Genomic DNA, 18,354 nt, shown 5'->3' with positions numbered 1-18,354 from the left:
TGTTTAGAACTATCCAGTTGAGGACGGCTGCTGGTGACGTAGAAAGAGACAGTTGATAACTAGGTAGGAAAGAGTTATGTAATTTTCTTTATTTGGTGAAAAAAATGTTTGACAATGCCAGATGCCACCAGGAATAGTTATAGGGGTGGGCAACAAATCCACTTATCAACGCCACAACAGTGATTGATCACAGGCTACTTCACAAGGCAGTCTCCTGACACTGAGACCCGACTGTGTTGAGTAATCTGAATTTCCTGAGTCACTTCCAAATTGAGCCAGTAGGTGGCGATGAGATTACTTTCCCTCCCTATAGCTTACCTTTATCAACTAATATAAATTAGAATGGAATAAATTAGGAGGCAGAATGGTCTTCACCAATTTCATACCAGATAAAATAAAAATCACTACAACAAACTTAATTACCATTGAATTGAATTGGGTGCAGAGTTGACAGCAGCTTCTCCTTACACACCCCCTTTAACCATAAATTGCACATGCTCCAAAAACCAATTTCTCAACTGGAAGATTCTCCCTTCATGTGTACAAATTGAAAACACTGGACTAAACTGATATAAAAAAATATATGTGTAACCAAGTCTACACACAATCTATACAAAATGTTTTTGTTTCTTTCTTTATGGGAAAGAAGTTGGAAACACACATTGTACTTTTACTGGAATGTCTGATTTTTAGTTTTAGTTAACATTGTGCTGCTCAACTCAATAAAAACAACAAGACATCCAAGTTAGCAGAGCTCTTGGCCACATACTGTATAAAATCAAAACTCTGGACATCCAGACTGGGATGTTTAACAAGCTTATTCAATGTAAAAATACCACTATGATATTTGCTACATTGAGTCATGCAATTGAATATGGGTAAAACCTGGAATGCTTTCTTTTTTCACAGAACAAGTTAATATGCAGAGAGGGTAGATAGAGAAAATCAAAAAGAAGAATACAGAAAGTGTTTCCTTCGGAGGACAAAATACAAACATAGACACTTGTTTGCATTTTTGGCAGATAAAACAGCTTGGCTGCAGCGAGCAACAATCCACCAGAGGGATTCAAGCATTCCATTTTCCTTGGGCAAAGGTGGACAGAGCCCAAGGCACCGTACAAAGTTGAGGGTGCTTTTTGTCCATTGGTTATAGTGGTCCCCTCACATGATTTGTTTTCCCTCCCTCATTGTATTTGGTCACAATTTCAGTTTATAAATATAACAACAATAACAACACACATTTTTCTTTGTAGCACAAAAATAAAAGGCAAGGCACTCCAAGGAGTGAGCCCCAGATTGGCAAGAACTTCGTCCTTCCCACAGGGTGTTCTCAAAGCTCTAAAGTCTCTGTCAGGCAGAAGGTGAAAATGTCTTTTTGGCGGCAAGAGATTGCGTGAATGAAAATGTGCTTGGCACATATCTGTGTCACTTTGCATGAGTGTGTGTGTGTGTGGTGTTAGTGCACATGAATCTATCCGCTTTTCACATGTTCTTCAGTCAGCTTGGTTGACCATTTTCTTGTCCCTTGGTTGACCATGAGAGCCCATTCCCACTCCATCAGATGGCCTTGACATCCAGGGGGGGGCCCTGCTGGACATCCTGCCTCTGGGCCTTAATGCCCTGCAGGCGGCGCCCATGTAGAGTGAAGCGGGACCAGGCTAGCAGCTGCAGCAGGGCACAGGTGATGGGCACTAACACCAGCAAGTAGAAGCAACCCTGCCGCAGGGGCATGGAGGCCGTCGCCGGACCCGAGACAACCGTGACTGCCACCGCATCACTCAGAGGGTCCCGCTCAAATATGTCATAGCCTGAGGAAGAGGGGAATGTGAGGGAGGGAGGGGGAGAGAGAGAGAGAACGGTGAAAGTACAATTACAAATGCTGTATGAATAAATGTGCTAAATAAATATGTTCGTGTGCCATTTTTATTAACTTGAAATGAGCTGTCAGACATATTGGTGCATTTCTATAAAGCCATCATAAATCACCTCATCCACCACTGTCTGGGAGCTCAGACAGTCGTACCAAAAGGAAATTAGAAAGGGTCATCACCAAAGCCTCTGACATAATTGGTTGTGACCTCCCTCCAGTCTACACTGTACTCTGAGCGCACCATAACCAGTGCTACCAAAATAATTAAAGTCCCCTCACATTCAAACCTCCACTTGTTTCAGCTGCTTCCCTCTAGAAGATGCTACAGGTCCATACTAACTGAAACCACACATTTCAAAAATAGCTTCTTTCCTTTAGCAACCAGACTCCTGAACACCAACATTGATCTGAACTATTTATTTATTTATCTATTTATTTATTTATGTATGGTTGTTTTTCTGTTTCGGTTTTCTGTTTCTTTTCTTTTTTATTGGACTGAGCTGCCTGTTTCTGTAACAATAATTACCACCAACATTGTTGTGTGGTATCTGTATCTGAATTTATATTTCCAGTTATGTACAGCTGTTGGCTAAACACCATAGTTAAATTATCCACCGTGTTCAGCTGTGTTTAACAAAAACAGAGTATTACCCTCTGCATAGCAACTGCTATAACCTAGGAAACACACAGCTCAGGTGACCGGACTCATTGGGTGCTACGCTCTAAAATCTTTGATTCACACTCACATAAAATGTACCCCGCTGTGTACACTCACCTGTGTAGACACACAGTAGCCACGTGCCAATTAGAGGTGCAAATGTCTGTCCGGGCTTGGTCACCAGGGCGACCATGCCGAAGAGTAGGGCAGATGCCGCCTGCTGACGCCGGTTCAGCACGTAGTCCTCGTCCACCAGGTCGCTGATGACCAGGTTGAGCAGTTTGCAGGTTCCCTCAGTGAACACTCGGTTACTGACAGGGAGAGAAAGCAAGGGAGAGGTTTGACAGAAAGCAATCAGCACCTAAATAAGGGTGTACTCACAAATAAGTGTACAAATAAGGGTGTACATGCCATCCGTACCGTACCAGAGTACATTTGAGCCCTGGTTCGTTTGACCTGAGTGATTGCTCCGTACCGTACCCGGGCATGGTACACTTATCCGTGGTCCACTTGAGGAGATGGACTCGGGCACGGTACGGTTGTGGTACAGAGTCTTTAGTCTATGGCACAAACAAAAACCCCACCCTACCACCTTGACAAACAAATTTTCTGCGGGAAACCCTGAGTAGAAAGTGTGGGCACCACATTGAATTAAATTCAACTTTATTGTCATTGTGCAGTTGTAACGGTGGCGAGCCCCAGGTACTGCAATTCAGGCGCCAGACAGGCCTAAAATCCTGCCACTTAACTGGGGTCAACACCGCCAGCAATAAATCATAGAAATAAAGATTCAGAGTCACGAGTACAGTTCGCTTTCTCACGGTCTTTGTTTTTAGAAGTTTTCAACACAAAAATGTCCATCAAAACAATATGCACAAGACATGTCAGCGGCTACAGCCCCTTTTAAATAGTTTACACGTCACATGATAACCCTATTTGGAACTCAGCGTAACCGTAATCTACATACCATGAACACATACAAATCAGACAAAACAAACAAACAAAATATGTCCGTGTATGAGTGTGTGTGTGCGTTTGTTGAATGCGTGAACGTATACAAATCAGGCATAACAAACAAACAAAATATGTCCGTGTATGAGTGTGTGTATGCGTGTATGTGTTTGTTGAATGCTGAACTTTGATCCGAGGGTAGTTTAGATGATGCAGGTATCCAAAACAAACATAATCCCACGAATCCACGAATGAAGACGAGGCAGACGATTCACGGATTCTAACGACAAGTAAATACTAACTCGACTTGAAGCCGCTTATTTACGTTAAGCACAATAGGCTACTTATTTCTCCAGGCTCGCGTATATTCCACAACTCTGTTCAGGTCTCCGCCATTCACACTCTCCATTGGCACTTCCGACTACGGCTACTAAATACTACAGATACGCCCCCAATTAAGGTGACGTCACGGTTCATGAAATTGGGCCTCAAAATTAGCGTTCTGCAGAGCAAAGCAGTTCGCTACACAGTATACAAGTACAAAAGATGAACAAAGCACAGTTTGCGTCTAACCAGAAGTGCAAAAAAGCAGAAAACTGCAATGTGATATACAAAGTATATCAATATACAATATATACAATAGTTTACAGTAATATAAATTAAATATAAATATGTGCAGTGTATTGGCAGTAACCTTAAATTACCTTAAAAAGCAGAATATAAATATGGCTATGTAGTATGAACAACGTACAGATATGTGCAGTGTCGTTCCAGTAACATTATAAGAGTAGTAATAATAATAATATAGATATATGCAGTGTATATTATAAGAAAAACGGATATTTAGTATGAACCGTAATGACAGATACAGTGGTGTGAAAGTGTTTGCCCCCTTCCTGATTTCTCATTTTTTTACATGTTTGTCACACCTAAATGTTTGCAGATCATCAAACTAATTTAAATATAAGGCAAAGATAACACAAGTAAACCCAAAATGCCGTTATTAAATGAAGATTAAATATAAAGATTTTTATTATAGAAACTAACATGGCCCTGTGTGAAAAAGTGTGAAAAACATAACTGTGGTTTATCACACCGGAGTTCAATTTTTTCTAGCCACGTCCAGGCCTGATTACTGCCACATCTGTTTTCAATCAAGATTAGTTTGTTGGTTGTCACCGGGATGCAGAGCTAGAGTTCAGTAGGGTGACAGCCGCAGGGAAGAAGCTTCCTCTAAACCTGCTGGTTTGGGTGCGGAGAGACCTGTAACGCCTCCCGGAGGGAAGCGGGGTGAACAGTCTGTGGTTGAAGTTGGGGTCTTTGATGATGCTGCTCACCTTACGCAAGCATAGCTTGCCCTGGATGGCCTCAATGGAGGGGAGTGAGGAACCGGTTATGCGTTGGGCAGCCAGAATGGGTAGCTAGCTTTAGACTTCCTGAAGTCCAAAATTAGCTCTTTGTTCTTCTTGGTGTTGAGAGTCAGGTTGTTGTCACCATGATGCACAGTGCACCACAATGTTAGGTGCTGGACCTCCTTCCTGTAGGCCGTCTCATCGTTGTTGCTGATGAGACCAATCACTGTAGTGACGTCAGCAAACTTGACAATGGAGTTAGAGCCATGTACAGGTTTGCAGTCATAGGTGAAGATGGAGTAAAGGAGAGGGCTCAGCACACATCCCTGTGGTATGCTGGTGTTCAGGGTGACGGTTGAGGAGGTGTGGTTATCTAACCTAGCAGACTGAGGTTTGTTGTTTACGAAGTCCAAAATCCAGTTACAGAGGAAGGTCTTGATGCCCAGTTCACTAAGTGTGGGGAGTTTGGAGGGGATGATGGTGTTGAATGCAGAACTGAAGTCCATGAACAGCATTGTCACATAGGTGTTGCTATTGTCAGGGTGGGACAGGGCAAAGTGTAGTGCCGTAGAGATAGCATCTTCCGTGCTCCTGTTCTGAGGGTAGGTGAATGGGAAGGGGTCCAGTGAGGGTGGTAAGCAGGTCTTGAGGTGGGCCAGGACCAGCCTCTTGAAGCCATTAAGGCTTGTTGCAGTGGAGTGTTTTGGCACCGGCACACTGGAGTTGGTTTTAAGGGTCATGACACACCAAGCAAACGGCTGACCGTCGGCAGAAAAGCAGTCGGACTGATCAGTAGGCTCCTGTCTCCCCGGGTCGGTCAAAAAAGTGCCTCGGAACACACAGAAGCGACACCGACGCCGAGCGTACGTTCTGCTTGTGCGCACGATGCTACACGTTTCCATAACAGCAAGCGGCGCTAAAAGATTCAGAGCCGAAAATATTAATCATAAAAGGATTCGCCAATGGAACCAGTCCAGTTTTGGACTTTTCTGATTAGGCAATAAGAAAATATAAATAAAAATATATATTGTGTACTATTTTATAGTCATTGCTTGTGTGTGATGCCAATGAAACACTCTTTCGGACACAGAATAAATTATTTATTTTCGCCCGTTAACAGATCTACTAGTTATGTTCGCTAGTTAGGTAGCAACTAAGGACTTTGGTTAAACTTGTATATTGTTGCATACTAACCTGAAATAACATACATTCAGCAACTTTGTGGTAGTCTACTAGCAAAAATATGTTAGGATAGTTTATCAAAATGGGTTCATAGCTTACATCGCTGAATGTAGGGCTAAAGGTCATACTAATCCGAGGTAATGTTTAGTCAAGGGCTAGCACTCCAGCAATCAGATTGGTCATTGCCGACGACGGCTCCTCCGACTGACGACGGCACGGGACACACCAAACAGACTCGAGTCCCCAACCTCGCCCGACGACATCCGACGGCTGTCGGGCTTGGTGTGTCCTGGCCTTAAAGCATGCGAGAACAGCTGCCTGGGCTAGTGACAGATTAAATATGTCAGTCGAAGCCTCAGTCAGCTGCACTGCACAGGCCCCGAGTACGCGTCCAGGTATACCTACAGGACCAGCAGCCTTACGTGCATTAGTCCTGCTCAGTGCGACACACACATTGATGGTGGAGAGTGAGGGGCTGGAGATCACAGCGTTGATGGCCACCTCCTTGGTGTCCCTATCAAAGTAGCCATAGAAGTGGTTCAGCTCATCAGGCAAGGAGGTGTCCTGACGGGGTGGTGATGGATGCCTTGCCACATGCGTCAAGGGTCAGAGTTGTTCTTGAAATGATCCTCAATCCTTAGCTTGTGGTTGTGCTTGGCCTTTTTGATGCCCCTTTTCAGGTTAGCCCTGGATGAGCTATAGGCTTGAGCATCACCTGATCTGAATGCAATGTCTCGTGCCTTCATCGTCTGACCTCACTGTTCATTCATCTATCTATAAATTGCAGGAACGTCTGTCTGTCTCTCTGTGTGTGTTGTTCAAATATCTCTCGAACCAATGGTTCAAATAATTTCAAACGTGGCCGGTGTCTTGCTACGGGCACGAGTAAGTGCAGTTCCAAGTTTGCCGTTGTTTGGATAAGAAAAGCAAAAGATGCCCCAGCCGTGGCACGACGGCAACCCTGGTTCGATTCCCGCCCCGTGGTTCTTTCCGGATCCCACCCCCGACTCTCTCTCCCACTTGCTTCCTGTCATTCTCCACTGTCCTGTCTCATTAAAGGCATAAAAAAACTAAAATATACTTTAAAAAAGGAAAAGCAAAAGATATTGTTAAAAATATTGGTAAAAGGAGCACACATTGGTTTTCTCCACTCTACTGTTTCCACTCCCCTTCATACACTGTAGGCTTGCATATCTGTCGAACCGTTAGTCCAATTGATTTCAAACTTGACAGGTGTTTTGCTACGGGCACGAGTAAGTGCAGTGCCAAGTTTGACGTGGTTTGGATAAGTAAAGCAAAAGATATTGTTAAATATTTTGGTAAAAGAAGCGTTGGCTTTCTCCGCTCTACCGTAGCCACCCCCTCTCACGCACAGCGCAGGACCAGAGGCAGAGAGTGTAAGCGGAGTTTTGGCAGCACTGAATCATGGGTTAAGACGCAAGATGTTTGGATGATTATCATCTGACCTCAACAATAATAACTTCCTGTATGCAGTTTGCTTGCATACAATGATTCCGCGGATTTTGCAACAACACGCCAACAAGCACGGGTAAGTAGTGGCTATCCAAATTCAAAATTACATAAAAAGTATGTGCAATAAACTGACACTTTGAATAACTCAGTCTACTTTGGACTCGAGACTGAATAAACCAACAATTCTGACTGCAAGGTCCCAAATTGAAACGACCAATAGGCTAATGTTCCCGAATTTAACAATGTTTCAGAAGACGTGCCACACACCTAGACAACGAGTGGCAGAGAGAGCAACGTCACGTATGCTACCAAAGACTGTTTTTGAGTCATATCGTTGCAAATCTCATATGATGATGCATCTTTCTACAACATGGTTTGTCTTCTACATGCCTAAATTCTACTGCACATTAATAATTATAGGTTAATATATTATAATATAATATTCAGTATTCATTATTGAATACTTAGCTGGAATAATGTTTTTCCCTATCATCCTATTTTTAAAGCAGGCATACTGCTTCTGATTAGGGAAAGTCGTAATCCGTTTGAGGGTGGTGACACTGTTGATGTTGGAGTTGATACAGTCCAGAACGGAGGAGGCATATGAATCAATGTCCGTGTGGGAGTCATGGATGGCCTTGGAGTTGCGAAAACTCTCCAGTCAGTGTTTTCAAAACGCTGCTGAAGTAACCGAGTAAGCTCCCACTGGCCTCACTTTGACTGTCCTAACTGTTGGTTTCACACGTTTGATGAGTGCTGAATGTCCTAGGTGGGTGAGGGGGGCGGCTTTGCATGCATCAGCCATGTTTGTGTAGACAAGGTCTAAAATCGTTTCTCCTCTTGTGAGGTATGATACATTTGGATAAATTTGGGCAGTACAGTATTTTCAATTTGAGTGGTTAAAGTCACCCACAACAATGTAGGCTGCCTTGAGATGCAGAGTAATAACACACAATATAAGAGCACACAACAGTAAGAGGTGTTGTTGTCGTCTAAATGTTTTAGTATTAACAACCTCTTGATATGCAACCATTGTCATAAAAAGGGGGAAGTTAAGTTCCATTTCTTATGGAATCTACAGATGAGGAAGTGAGCTAAATGAATGAAAATGACTGATAAGGTTACTACTCTGCAGTCTGCATAAGTGCCTGTTGTAAAATGTCATTCTGAACTCTACTGCCAAAATCAACATTCCACACATGACATGAGGCTCAGATGAAGGCAGGTGTGTATTTGTGTGTGTTTAATTGAGTGTGACTGTGTGTGTGTGTGGGGTTAATTGAATGCGACCATGTGTGAGTTTGTTAGTTTGTTTAAGTGAATATGACCCGTCACTTACCTGGCGATGAAGATGCACAGCAGGTAGATGTGGTCTGCCCCAGCCAGCAGCATGGCCACACTGAGGCCCAGCTTAAGCAGGAAGAGCCAGCGGATCACCTGGTACACACCAAAACGCTGGCACAGGGTCAGGAAGTAGAGGTTGTTCAGGTGGGGGGCGATGTATGACACACCTGAGGAGAGGACAGTGGCACGTTCACGCTCACGGTCGTGGATCGACAGAGCATTCCATTGTTTGCTCAATTTTAGACTCAGGAGTAAACATTGACATCGACAAACAAGGACAAGTTTCTCCATGATGTAAATGCCACAGGGCACGAATAAATGGTCCCATTGTGTTTAAAAGAAAGCAGGACTAAGCCAGGAGACGATGCAAAGTTACACAATGTGGAAGTGATCACTGAAAGTGCTGACAGGTCTCGCACATTTCACATTAGCAAAAATATTCATTAGCTGATTCAATGTAGCCAAATCATTTCCATTCATTTGCTACACAATGTAGTGAACACATCTTTTGCTTCAGATCAGTGGGGTTGGCGGAGATTCTCTGGATGGAGGGGAGGCCATCAGCTGAACTCTTACCCAGTAAAAAAGAGCCTGTGGAGGCAGAGATCCGGTCCGACAACAGGTGCTCCAGAAAGAGGGGGAAGAAGTTGCTGTTAAAGTGGCAGTGAAATACCTGCCAAAACACACAAACAAATAAAAATAATGATGTAAGCATCTATTAGGAACAGAACACTAACAAGTATCTATCAGGAAAGGGGAATGGCATCTGTATTTGGTTGCGGTTCAGGCCGCAAATTTCTGTCCGAACCCGGCCCGCGTCCGTAGGAGTTGCGTCCAAACCCGATAGACATTTTCATTTTTATGTCCGAACCTGACCCTGACGCAGATGATGCCTCAGTTATTCCCATGCTGGTGATTAAACGTTCACATGGATAGCCTGTCTTTCTTTAGCCCATTAAACGGAACAAACAACAAATGGAATTCTTGTCTACAGAATCAGATGAGCGTGCACACACACAGGTCACACGCAGCGCACATTAACAAGAGGCCCAAGCAAGTAGAATTCTAGTCTTACATAAACAAATCTCCCTGTACATAGACCGCTGCAGGAACAAAATTAAATAAATTCTCCATGACCCATATCACCCCAGTCACTCTCTGTTTAGGTGGAGAAACTCGGACCGTGTGCTGAGACATCATAGACCAGAGAGCATAAGGGCAAATACAACGCGTTTTCACAAACCAGACCAGACTGCTGGCTGATGACATTGTATCTGGTTTAAAATACCCTGTCCTACCTCAGACGTGAGAGTAGCCTAATTACATTGAGTGGATCGGAAGGCATGCATTTCTCTGTTTTCAGCTACGAGTGGAAATAACTTTTTGCATAGTGCATTAGAATATGTAGATACACATCGGGGTGTTTTATGTCATTAGATAAAATATCTAAAAAATCTTTTTTGGATCCTAGAAGAGATAAGTGTCTCGCAATGTTAGTCATTTCTATGATTTTGGTACTACATGGACTTTAAGCAAACAAGGACATCTCCAGATAGTATAGTATAGTATATATACTCTTTTGATCCCTTGATCCCTTGTCCTTTTGGTCTCTGCATTTAACCCAATCCATGAATTAGTGAAACACACATAGCACACAGTGTACACACAGTGAGGTGAAGCACACACTAATCCCGGCGCAGTGAGCTGCCTGCATCAACAGCGGCGCTCGGGGAGCAGTGAGGGGTTAGGTGCCTTGCTCAAGGGCACTTCAGCCGTGGCCCACTGGTCGGGGCTCGAACCGGCAACCCTCCAAGTCCAGAGTGCTAACCAGTAGGCCACGGCTGCCCAATGTAAAAGATGTAAGAGCTTTTCCAATGGGTTGCATAGCGTACTCAAATGTCAGTAAAAAAAAAGCCATACATAAACTTTCTTTCATAGCCTAGGTAAATTAGCAACACCAGGTTGAGAGATGCAAGTAAGCAGATCATTAACGTTATCCTTCTATTTATTGACATCAAAACTGCAAGGGAAATCTCTGGTGTCTGCAGAAGTGTGGCATCTGGCTCAATATTCTCAAAATTACAAGGTCGCCCAAAGTTTTGTGGGGATTGGTTGAATTTGCATTAACTGTTGCGATCGCAACATCGCAAATTCCTGGAGGGACAGAATATCCAACAGAAACATTCCATTCTGTTTTTAACAGAGGGCTATTGCATTTGTGTTGTCAAGGTCAGGACCAATAAAACCGTGCCTGTGACAGCATGTGTGATTTTGTGTGTGTGCGTGAGAAAGAGAAAGAGGTGTGTGTGGGGGAATCACAGCTTGTCATTATGTCATAACCATTTATGATACCTGGACAAGGTTCATGGAGGTGAACCACATGAAGTTCCTGTGCCTGGAGAGCTGCCTCAGGTACTCCCCTAGAGTCACAGGTCTCTCCTGGGGAACCATGGGACCCTGGCCAATCACCAGCCTACCAACATGGAGAAAAGAGGAGGAAAGAAGTGAGGAGAGGGAGAGGAAAAACAAGGAAAGCCGACGAGTTTCACAGAGGAATGGGCACAGAGGAGCACGCAGAGTCTGGGAAAAGTGTGTAATCTGAGAATGTTCTCATTTCAGTGGTCACCCTGTTCACTAGACACCTAAAGTGGCTGGGTGAGTGAGTGTCTCAGTCTAGTCGGCTTACGTTTCAACAACAAAACAAATCCCCTAATGGAAACAATATGAGTTTCTGATTCTCCGATTCCACATCTATTACACACCCACAGTCACTCTTGAAAAGAAACACTGGAAGTCAACAAAGACTGACGGAACAAGCACTTTTGGTGGATAATGTGGATTGGTTTTGTTTTGCTGCCAAAAATTGAATCCATAAATGTAGCCTTGCCTGGGGAAAGCTATACTCCATAAGCTACAGTACTGAGCACCACCAACACGTGAGCTGTGCGGTAAACTATATACAAAACACAATGTTACAGTTCAGGGACAAGCAGTTCTGCAGTCAAACACTGATACATTTTGGTCACATTGGGAAAAACAAGTGTCATCTTTTTCTTATAGACTGAAATCAAATCACTCTTGCAGTCAAAAACTGATACATTTTGATCACACTGAGAAAAAACAAGTGTCTTATGTTATAGGGTGAAACAACTCACTCTTTGAGCACCTGTCCCTCATCTTGGCCCTTCCGCAGCCCAACCTCCGCCTGGAATCGGACCCTCAGCAGGCGCGAGACAGTGGCGAAGCCCAACACGGAGACAGCGGCCAGGCTCATGCAGAAGAGCCGGAAGGCCCCAAAGTCCTCCTTGTCCCAGAAGCAGTAGGACAGGAAGACGGACAGCGAGCCCAGGGCGCTGAACAGCGAGCTGTGGAAGTTGAGGAGAGCACGCGCCTGCGCCGACACGGCCAGGTCGGCCAGCAGCGCATTGTGGTTGAGGTCCACCACCGTCAGGAAGCCGTCGTACAGGCACAGGCACAGCAGGAACTGGAGCGAGGGGCGCGCCCAAGCCACCCAGAAGGCCAGGAAGGAGAGGGCGAAGAGCGGCCCGCTGCGCGAGAGCGCCCGCAAGCGCTGCAGCACCACCTCCGGGCCGGAGATCTGAGGACCAGACCTGAGCAGAGCAAGGGGAAGAGAGAGAGAGAGAGAGAGAAAATAGATAGAGGTAGAGAGAGAAGAGGAGAGAAGAGGAGAGGAGAGAGAGAGAAAGAGATAGAATGAATGTGTCGTCGCTTGCCCCAACTCATCCAAGTGTACTTCCTCTACTAACACTTCTAACATACACTTATCATGAACCTCCTCCTTCTTCAACCACTTTCTCCTTTGACAACACTTTGAGTAGTAGGCTATTTAAAGCTTCTGCACTCTGAACCTCTGGTTTGTTGGTGTTTGTTGGATGGAGTTGTTTGAGTTTGACATGTCCAAAAGTCGGTCTAGTCAATTGCTGTCTGGGCAGTATGGACCTAGCAGTTAGTTTACTGAGCATTCTAAAGACGGCAACCAACAATTGCCAAGAATGTTAGGGTTCGTCTTGGCAGCATGCAAACCTTGAGAAGTAGAGACGCAGAAGAGAGTAGTTTCTCAAGGTGATGATACATGGGGCAACTTTTTGAGTAATGTTGCTGGGCAACCACATAACTTGTTCCAATGAGTTCTAATTAGACAATCATCACAATTTGCCTACTTATGATTTAAGTTCTCCAGAAATGAAATGGTTGCCCGCTCAGTATCAAAGGGAAGTTCCCTTGAGCATCATCAGCTTGAGAGCTAGTGAAATAGTCTATTTAGTGTATAGAGTATTTTCTAATGTCAAAAACCTGAACTTTAAAGACTACTACTACAAGACTACTAACCCCCAAACATTAAGGATAAGGTTGCAAGGGATAACATCCTGGCTCACCCCAAGCGAACTTCTTCTAGTCACAAAGATGTACGCAGGCTTAGTTGGTTTAACCCTATAGGCTTGCTTGAGAGTGAAAACCCAACTTTTTACGTAACTGAGAGCTAACTGAAAAGTAAGAAAGAGGAAGCAGCTTACTGTGTGGATGCAAGGAAGGAGCGATCACTCAGCCATCCGAAGAGAGGGTCATTCAGGCTGTTCCATATCAGAAACACTGTCTGATGAGGGAAGGGAAGAAAACTCAAAATTCAAGATTCAAGATACATTTATTGTTACACCTCATTATACGTGTATAAGGAGAATAAAAATCTTGTGTTTCTCCTCCTCTTGCAGCAATCAATCAATCAATCAATCAACAAATAAATAAATAAATTAATAAGAGTATTACTCAGAGATACTACAGTTAAAGAATCTACAAAACTGAAGAGAGACATATCTACAATTTCATTTCATGTGTGAACGAAATACATTTACAATCACTTCTTTATCGGTAGCCTTTGGGCTAAGATATTTACAGAATAGGTGGGGCACGTATTACATCAAGTGCAAAAGTGTCCCTTTGTAATCAAAACCTTAGTGGTAGTGTTTCCACCCTGCACTAACAGTTCAGTTAGAGGAACACAATAAAAGGCTAAGTGTGTCATACATCATATGAGTGCCAGTGGCAGACAAAACCAGATGGACATCAAGTTTGTACTGAGTAAGTGTTATTATTGTGTTTTATGTGTTTGTCTGTCATACAGGGTATTGTCTGTTTGATTCGACCTACAGAAGAATACACTCACCTCTCCCACCCAAAAGGACAGCTTATCTATCTTGTAGACGGACACAAATGTCTCCACGTAGTAGAGGAGGAAAACGTTGTGTAGGATAGAGACGAAGAGGGACAGCGAGCCGTACAGCAGCGCCGTTGACAACCCCAGGCACCAACCCCAAGGTCTTCTTCCCATCCTCTTCCTCCTCCTTCTCTTGCCGCCCTGTCTGTTGCTTTCCTCCTCGCTCTCCTCCTTCTCCTCTTCTCTGGGCTCTCTATCACTCGCTTAATCGGACGTCGAGACTCGATCATCCCACAGGCGGAGCAGTCGGGCTGTGGGGGTCAGCCCCACTCCCAGTCCTGACACACACACACATACACACACACACAGAGGGGGGAGAGGTGGGGGGGGGGGGACAGACAGATAGAGAGAAGGCAATAAACCTCTTAAAAACATTTTAAAACTACTTTTTCCAGCGTTATGATTCCGAGATGACTCTCAGCACAAAAAAGCACGGATGAAAAAGCTTTTCACTGCATCACTCATTAGCTGTACATACAGGGGCCCACAAATAACATCAGCCCAACACTTAACCACTGCCAGTCTCTGTCTCAACAAGTCTCAAGATGAGAACTGAGGGGGATGGAAAACATTAAACAGTTCCCCTCTCCTTCTCTCTCTCACTCACAGAGAGAGAGAGAGAGAGAGAGAGAGAGAGAGAGAGAGAGAGAGAGAGAGAGAGAGAGAGAGAGAGAGAGAGAGAGAGACTCTCGCTCTTCCTCGCTTTCTCTCACACACGGGTGTGACTGTCAGATGGCCACTGGTGTCTGTTTCTGACATCAGGGTGTTGCTGTGTTTCCCAGGAGACAGTGTGCTTCTGGCAGGGCCGTGTCCATCTGAGGTTCCGGCAACACTCTACACAATAATGAGGACTCCTCCGAGGAAATCAGAGTTTAAGGTTCCCATGGAGACAGATTAGCCCCTCTTCAGTTCCAACAAAACAACCACGACCATCCTCTCCTGCCAAGAGCCGGCTGAATGATGGGTGTAATAACACACGGCTCTTCACTGAAATTACTGTCTCAGCACGCACACACTGAAGAGGAAATATCATAAAAGTACCTCATTTCTTTGCCAAAGCCGGTACAAAATATTATCAAGAGACATACAGTTTGCCTTACATCAACTGGTAAAAATCTATGAGAACAACTGACAATGATAACAAAAAACAGACAAAGCAGTGCAGCACTACACTGATGTCATCACTAAATCTTTGCTGTGCCTCTAGGACTATGAGTCTAGTTTATCATTCTCTTGTCTTCTAGCCACACCTGCACGATTAAATGTGATGTGAGGGTCCAAAAGGGGGTAGTCATGATACACATTTGGTTCACACAAGACCGAACATGTTCAGACCTCAGCTAAATACAGTGCAGCACAAAGCCTTTGGTTTGACAATATTACCATGACGTAGGCCTATCTCCCTAGGCCTAGCAGATCAACTTTGACTAACTTGCAGTACTGTATACCATTCATATTTTAAGAAAAACACACCCGATTTCGTCTACACAATCTCATGGGAACTGTCACACAGCCATTATCAAGTACTACACTTCGGGAGCGGTGCCAGCTCTCCGGTGCGCTCCACACTACCTGGCCTGTTCCCATCAGATGGGTGGCGAAGCAAATCCGCTCTTTTCTCCTTTCCACCTGTATCGCGTTGCGCGGGCACACTGATTCCCATCTCACCTCGGCTGTTGGGAACGGGTGGCTGTGTTCCCTCCACGCCAGACCACAGAAATGCCCCAGTATCAAGGGCATGCCCAGAGGTGATGACACCGTGTTCTCCGATCCGAGGTAAGATTACAACAAAACAAAGACTCTGTGTCCTGGCAAAGGTCTAACGTAGGCCACCCCGCACGTACCTTCACGATCAAGTGCTGAGCACATATTGGATTTTACAGTGTACTTACAATAAACAATGCAAAATTAACCAAACATCACTACAACACTACATACAACTGCAAGAGGAATCATAATAGATAGAAAATATAATTGTACTGCAATTTTTTTGTATGGCAAAAAAATCCATAATCAGTTTGATCAAAACTCATTACGCAACATAGTGCCTTACACTGGATATTCCAATAAATAAACAACATGCGGACCTACGTGGCATTATATGATGAACATTAAAATCCATGAATGTATGTCTAAACTAAATTAATGTCAAAGCTACTCCATCAAAACAGTCTGGCTGTAGTGCATCAGACATGACAGTTTCAAATAAAATCTTTATCTTTCAGCATAGCTTCTACAGGTCAGCATACAGGTCATGTCAGCCCTTCTTGTGACAATTATTTCCAGGCTTAACGTCAATGTTAACAGAGCCTACTCTGATGTTAACCAAGCAACAGATTGTTCCACTTAAGCCTCAGGAAGCCTGATACCGTGTAACGTTAACGTTAATTAGTCTTCTTAAAGTCAAACGTTATGCCTCGATAACTAGCTGTCCGGCTGGCGATATTGTGATCGATTATGTATCTAACGTTAATTGCTTCCCTTCATTTAATTTATACTAACGCCCTCGTCTAAAGTTAAAAGAAATACATCAACCATATGACGATCAACCCCACAAAGTGTTTTGGGAAATTGTGACCAAGATGGCTAGCTATAATCGCTAAGAAGAAGACGTGTAAGTTTTCGTAAGCCATTCAAACAATGTATGACCACCAGCTGACGTTAATGTTAGCTAGCTAGCAGCTAACCAACTAGCTAGCTGGCTAACGTTACCGGTAAACTTTATCGACTTCAAGTAGTAACTCTACCTGTTCTTGTTAACTAATTATTTCAACAATGCGCTTACCATCACCGGTAGGTGTTGACACTGACGATTCCCAGATTTGAAATCCCTCAGTTGGCTTGTTGCTTCTTCCAAGCTATGCGCGTCTGTCGTACTACGATGCCAGACTATACAGAGACAAGGCAAGGCGTGGGGAACTAGATCTAGCTTAGAACTACAAGCTTGCTTGCGTGCCTAGTGCCTACGTCATACACCATCGTACCACAAACACGCTGGCCATGGTGAAAAAAAAATGCTTGACTGTTATGGACACATGGTGTTGTTATAATAACCTAGAACATTCCCAGATCAATGCTACCTACTTCCGTGTAGTGACAGGTATTTTTATAGACCAAGGAGCAGCAACATACGCTATGAGTTGTTCCTGTATTGAACTAACGTTATATGGCCAAGTATGCCAAATGGGGGTTTCCTTTTGGCCTAATAGAAACATGTAAACATATACAAGGATACAAGGATACAAGGAAGTTTATTGTCACATGCATATAGTTACTGGAAGTAAGAAATGCAGTGAAATTATGTCTGGTGTCAGCCTATTTGTGCATTAATGGGGGGGTTTAGTAGATTAAGTGGCAAGGGCTGCATAAAAAAGGTGGGGGAGGATTGGGATTGGGTGGGGGGCACCAACAAGGAGCACCCAAGAGCAACAGGGGCAAGGAAAAACTCCCTTACCAAGGAAGAAACCTTGGGCAGATCCACGGCTCAAGGGGCTAACCCAACTGCCAGGGGTCTTGGTGTGTGTGTTGGGGGGATGACAGGGGAGATGGGATAGTGTGCTGTGTATGTGGGGAGAGGGCAGTGTGCAATGATAATGATAATAGAAGCCCACAGTTAGGCCTAGTTTAACCTACATTTGGCCCATATTAACATGTGCCAGCAGGCCTGTCCCAACAAGCTCCTGACATTTCAGTAGGCAATGAAGCAAATATCCATTGAGGAAAATTCTTCTTATAACCCAGATATGTTTCATGGATGACCGACAGGGGAACATTAGCAAATAACTGAATAAAAACATTCTTTATACATCTGTCATAGTCTATGACTAGCCTACCCTGGAATGGAACCCTTGAGTTCCATTGTTTACTTGATACACAAACACACTTTTGTCCTATTTTATTGAGTGTAGGCTTACTCTAGCTTCCTTCTTTTTTTCCTTGTTTGCAGACAGATCTGATCACACCAAGACAACAAGCCAAGGGATGTGGTTGTCCATATTACTCAGGTCTCATAGCATCTCAATTGTTCCATTTTGCTGACCAAAAACAGCTATGACTTATAACATTAAAGGAACCGTATGTAAGAAATGTATTTCAATTAATCATAAAATGGCCCTGATATGTCACTAGACATTAAGAAATCATGTTAATTTCAAATACTTATATCACTGACAACAGTATTCCGGCCAGGATATTGTCATTTAAAAAGTGAAGTTGCAGCCCTCAACTGATGTTGATGTTGTGTTTTGTCATGTCATGTTGTGTTTTGGCCTGATGCGCCACCTATCTACTA

At 44.0% G+C, this 18,354-nt stretch overlaps 1 protein-coding gene across 1 annotated transcript; it reads right to left on the bottom strand.

Moving 5' to 3' along the window:
• Positions 1 to 69: 69 nt before the first annotated feature.
• Positions 70 to 17,034, bottom strand: mfsd13a (major facilitator superfamily domain containing 13A). The gene is made up of 9 exons (XM_048232694.1): positions 16,849 to 17,034; positions 14,013 to 14,341; positions 13,366 to 13,445; positions 11,986 to 12,441; positions 11,183 to 11,303; positions 9,407 to 9,503; positions 8,826 to 8,997; positions 2,646 to 2,839; positions 70 to 1,808 (listed from the first exon to the last, which is right to left on the bottom strand). Exons 2-9 carry the CDS (start codon positions 14,175 to 14,177, stop codon positions 1,558 to 1,560), a joined length of 1,536 nt encoding a protein of 511 aa, XP_048088651.1. The 5' UTR covers positions 14,178 to 14,341; positions 16,849 to 17,034; the 3' UTR covers positions 70 to 1,557.
• Positions 17,035 to 18,354: the final 1,320 nt, after the last annotated feature.

Source organism: Alosa alosa, chromosome 22, assembly GCF_017589495.1.
Source record: "Alosa alosa isolate M-15738 ecotype Scorff River chromosome 22, AALO_Geno_1.1, whole genome shotgun sequence".
In the NCBI taxonomy this organism is placed as follows: domain Eukaryota; kingdom Metazoa; phylum Chordata; class Actinopteri; order Clupeiformes; family Clupeidae; genus Alosa; species Alosa alosa.
Note: the sequence above shows the minus strand (reverse complement) of the source record. Positions and strands in the feature narration are given on the sequence as shown.

Bases quoted from the DNA above. Each gene is read 5' to 3' on its own strand.
- mfsd13a (XM_048232694.1), bottom strand. From the start codon at position 14,177: ATGGGAAGAAGACCTTGGGGTTGGTGCCTGGGGTTGTCAACGGCGCTG. The intron at 12,442-13,365 runs GTAAGCTGCTTC...TGCTCTGCTCAG, and splicing joins TCCTTCCTTGCATCCACACA to GTCTGGTCCTCAGATCTCCG. The intron at 9,504-11,182 runs GTATCATAAATG...GTGTTTTGGCAG, and splicing joins CCTCCATGAACCTTGTCCAG to GTATTTCACTGCCACTTTAA.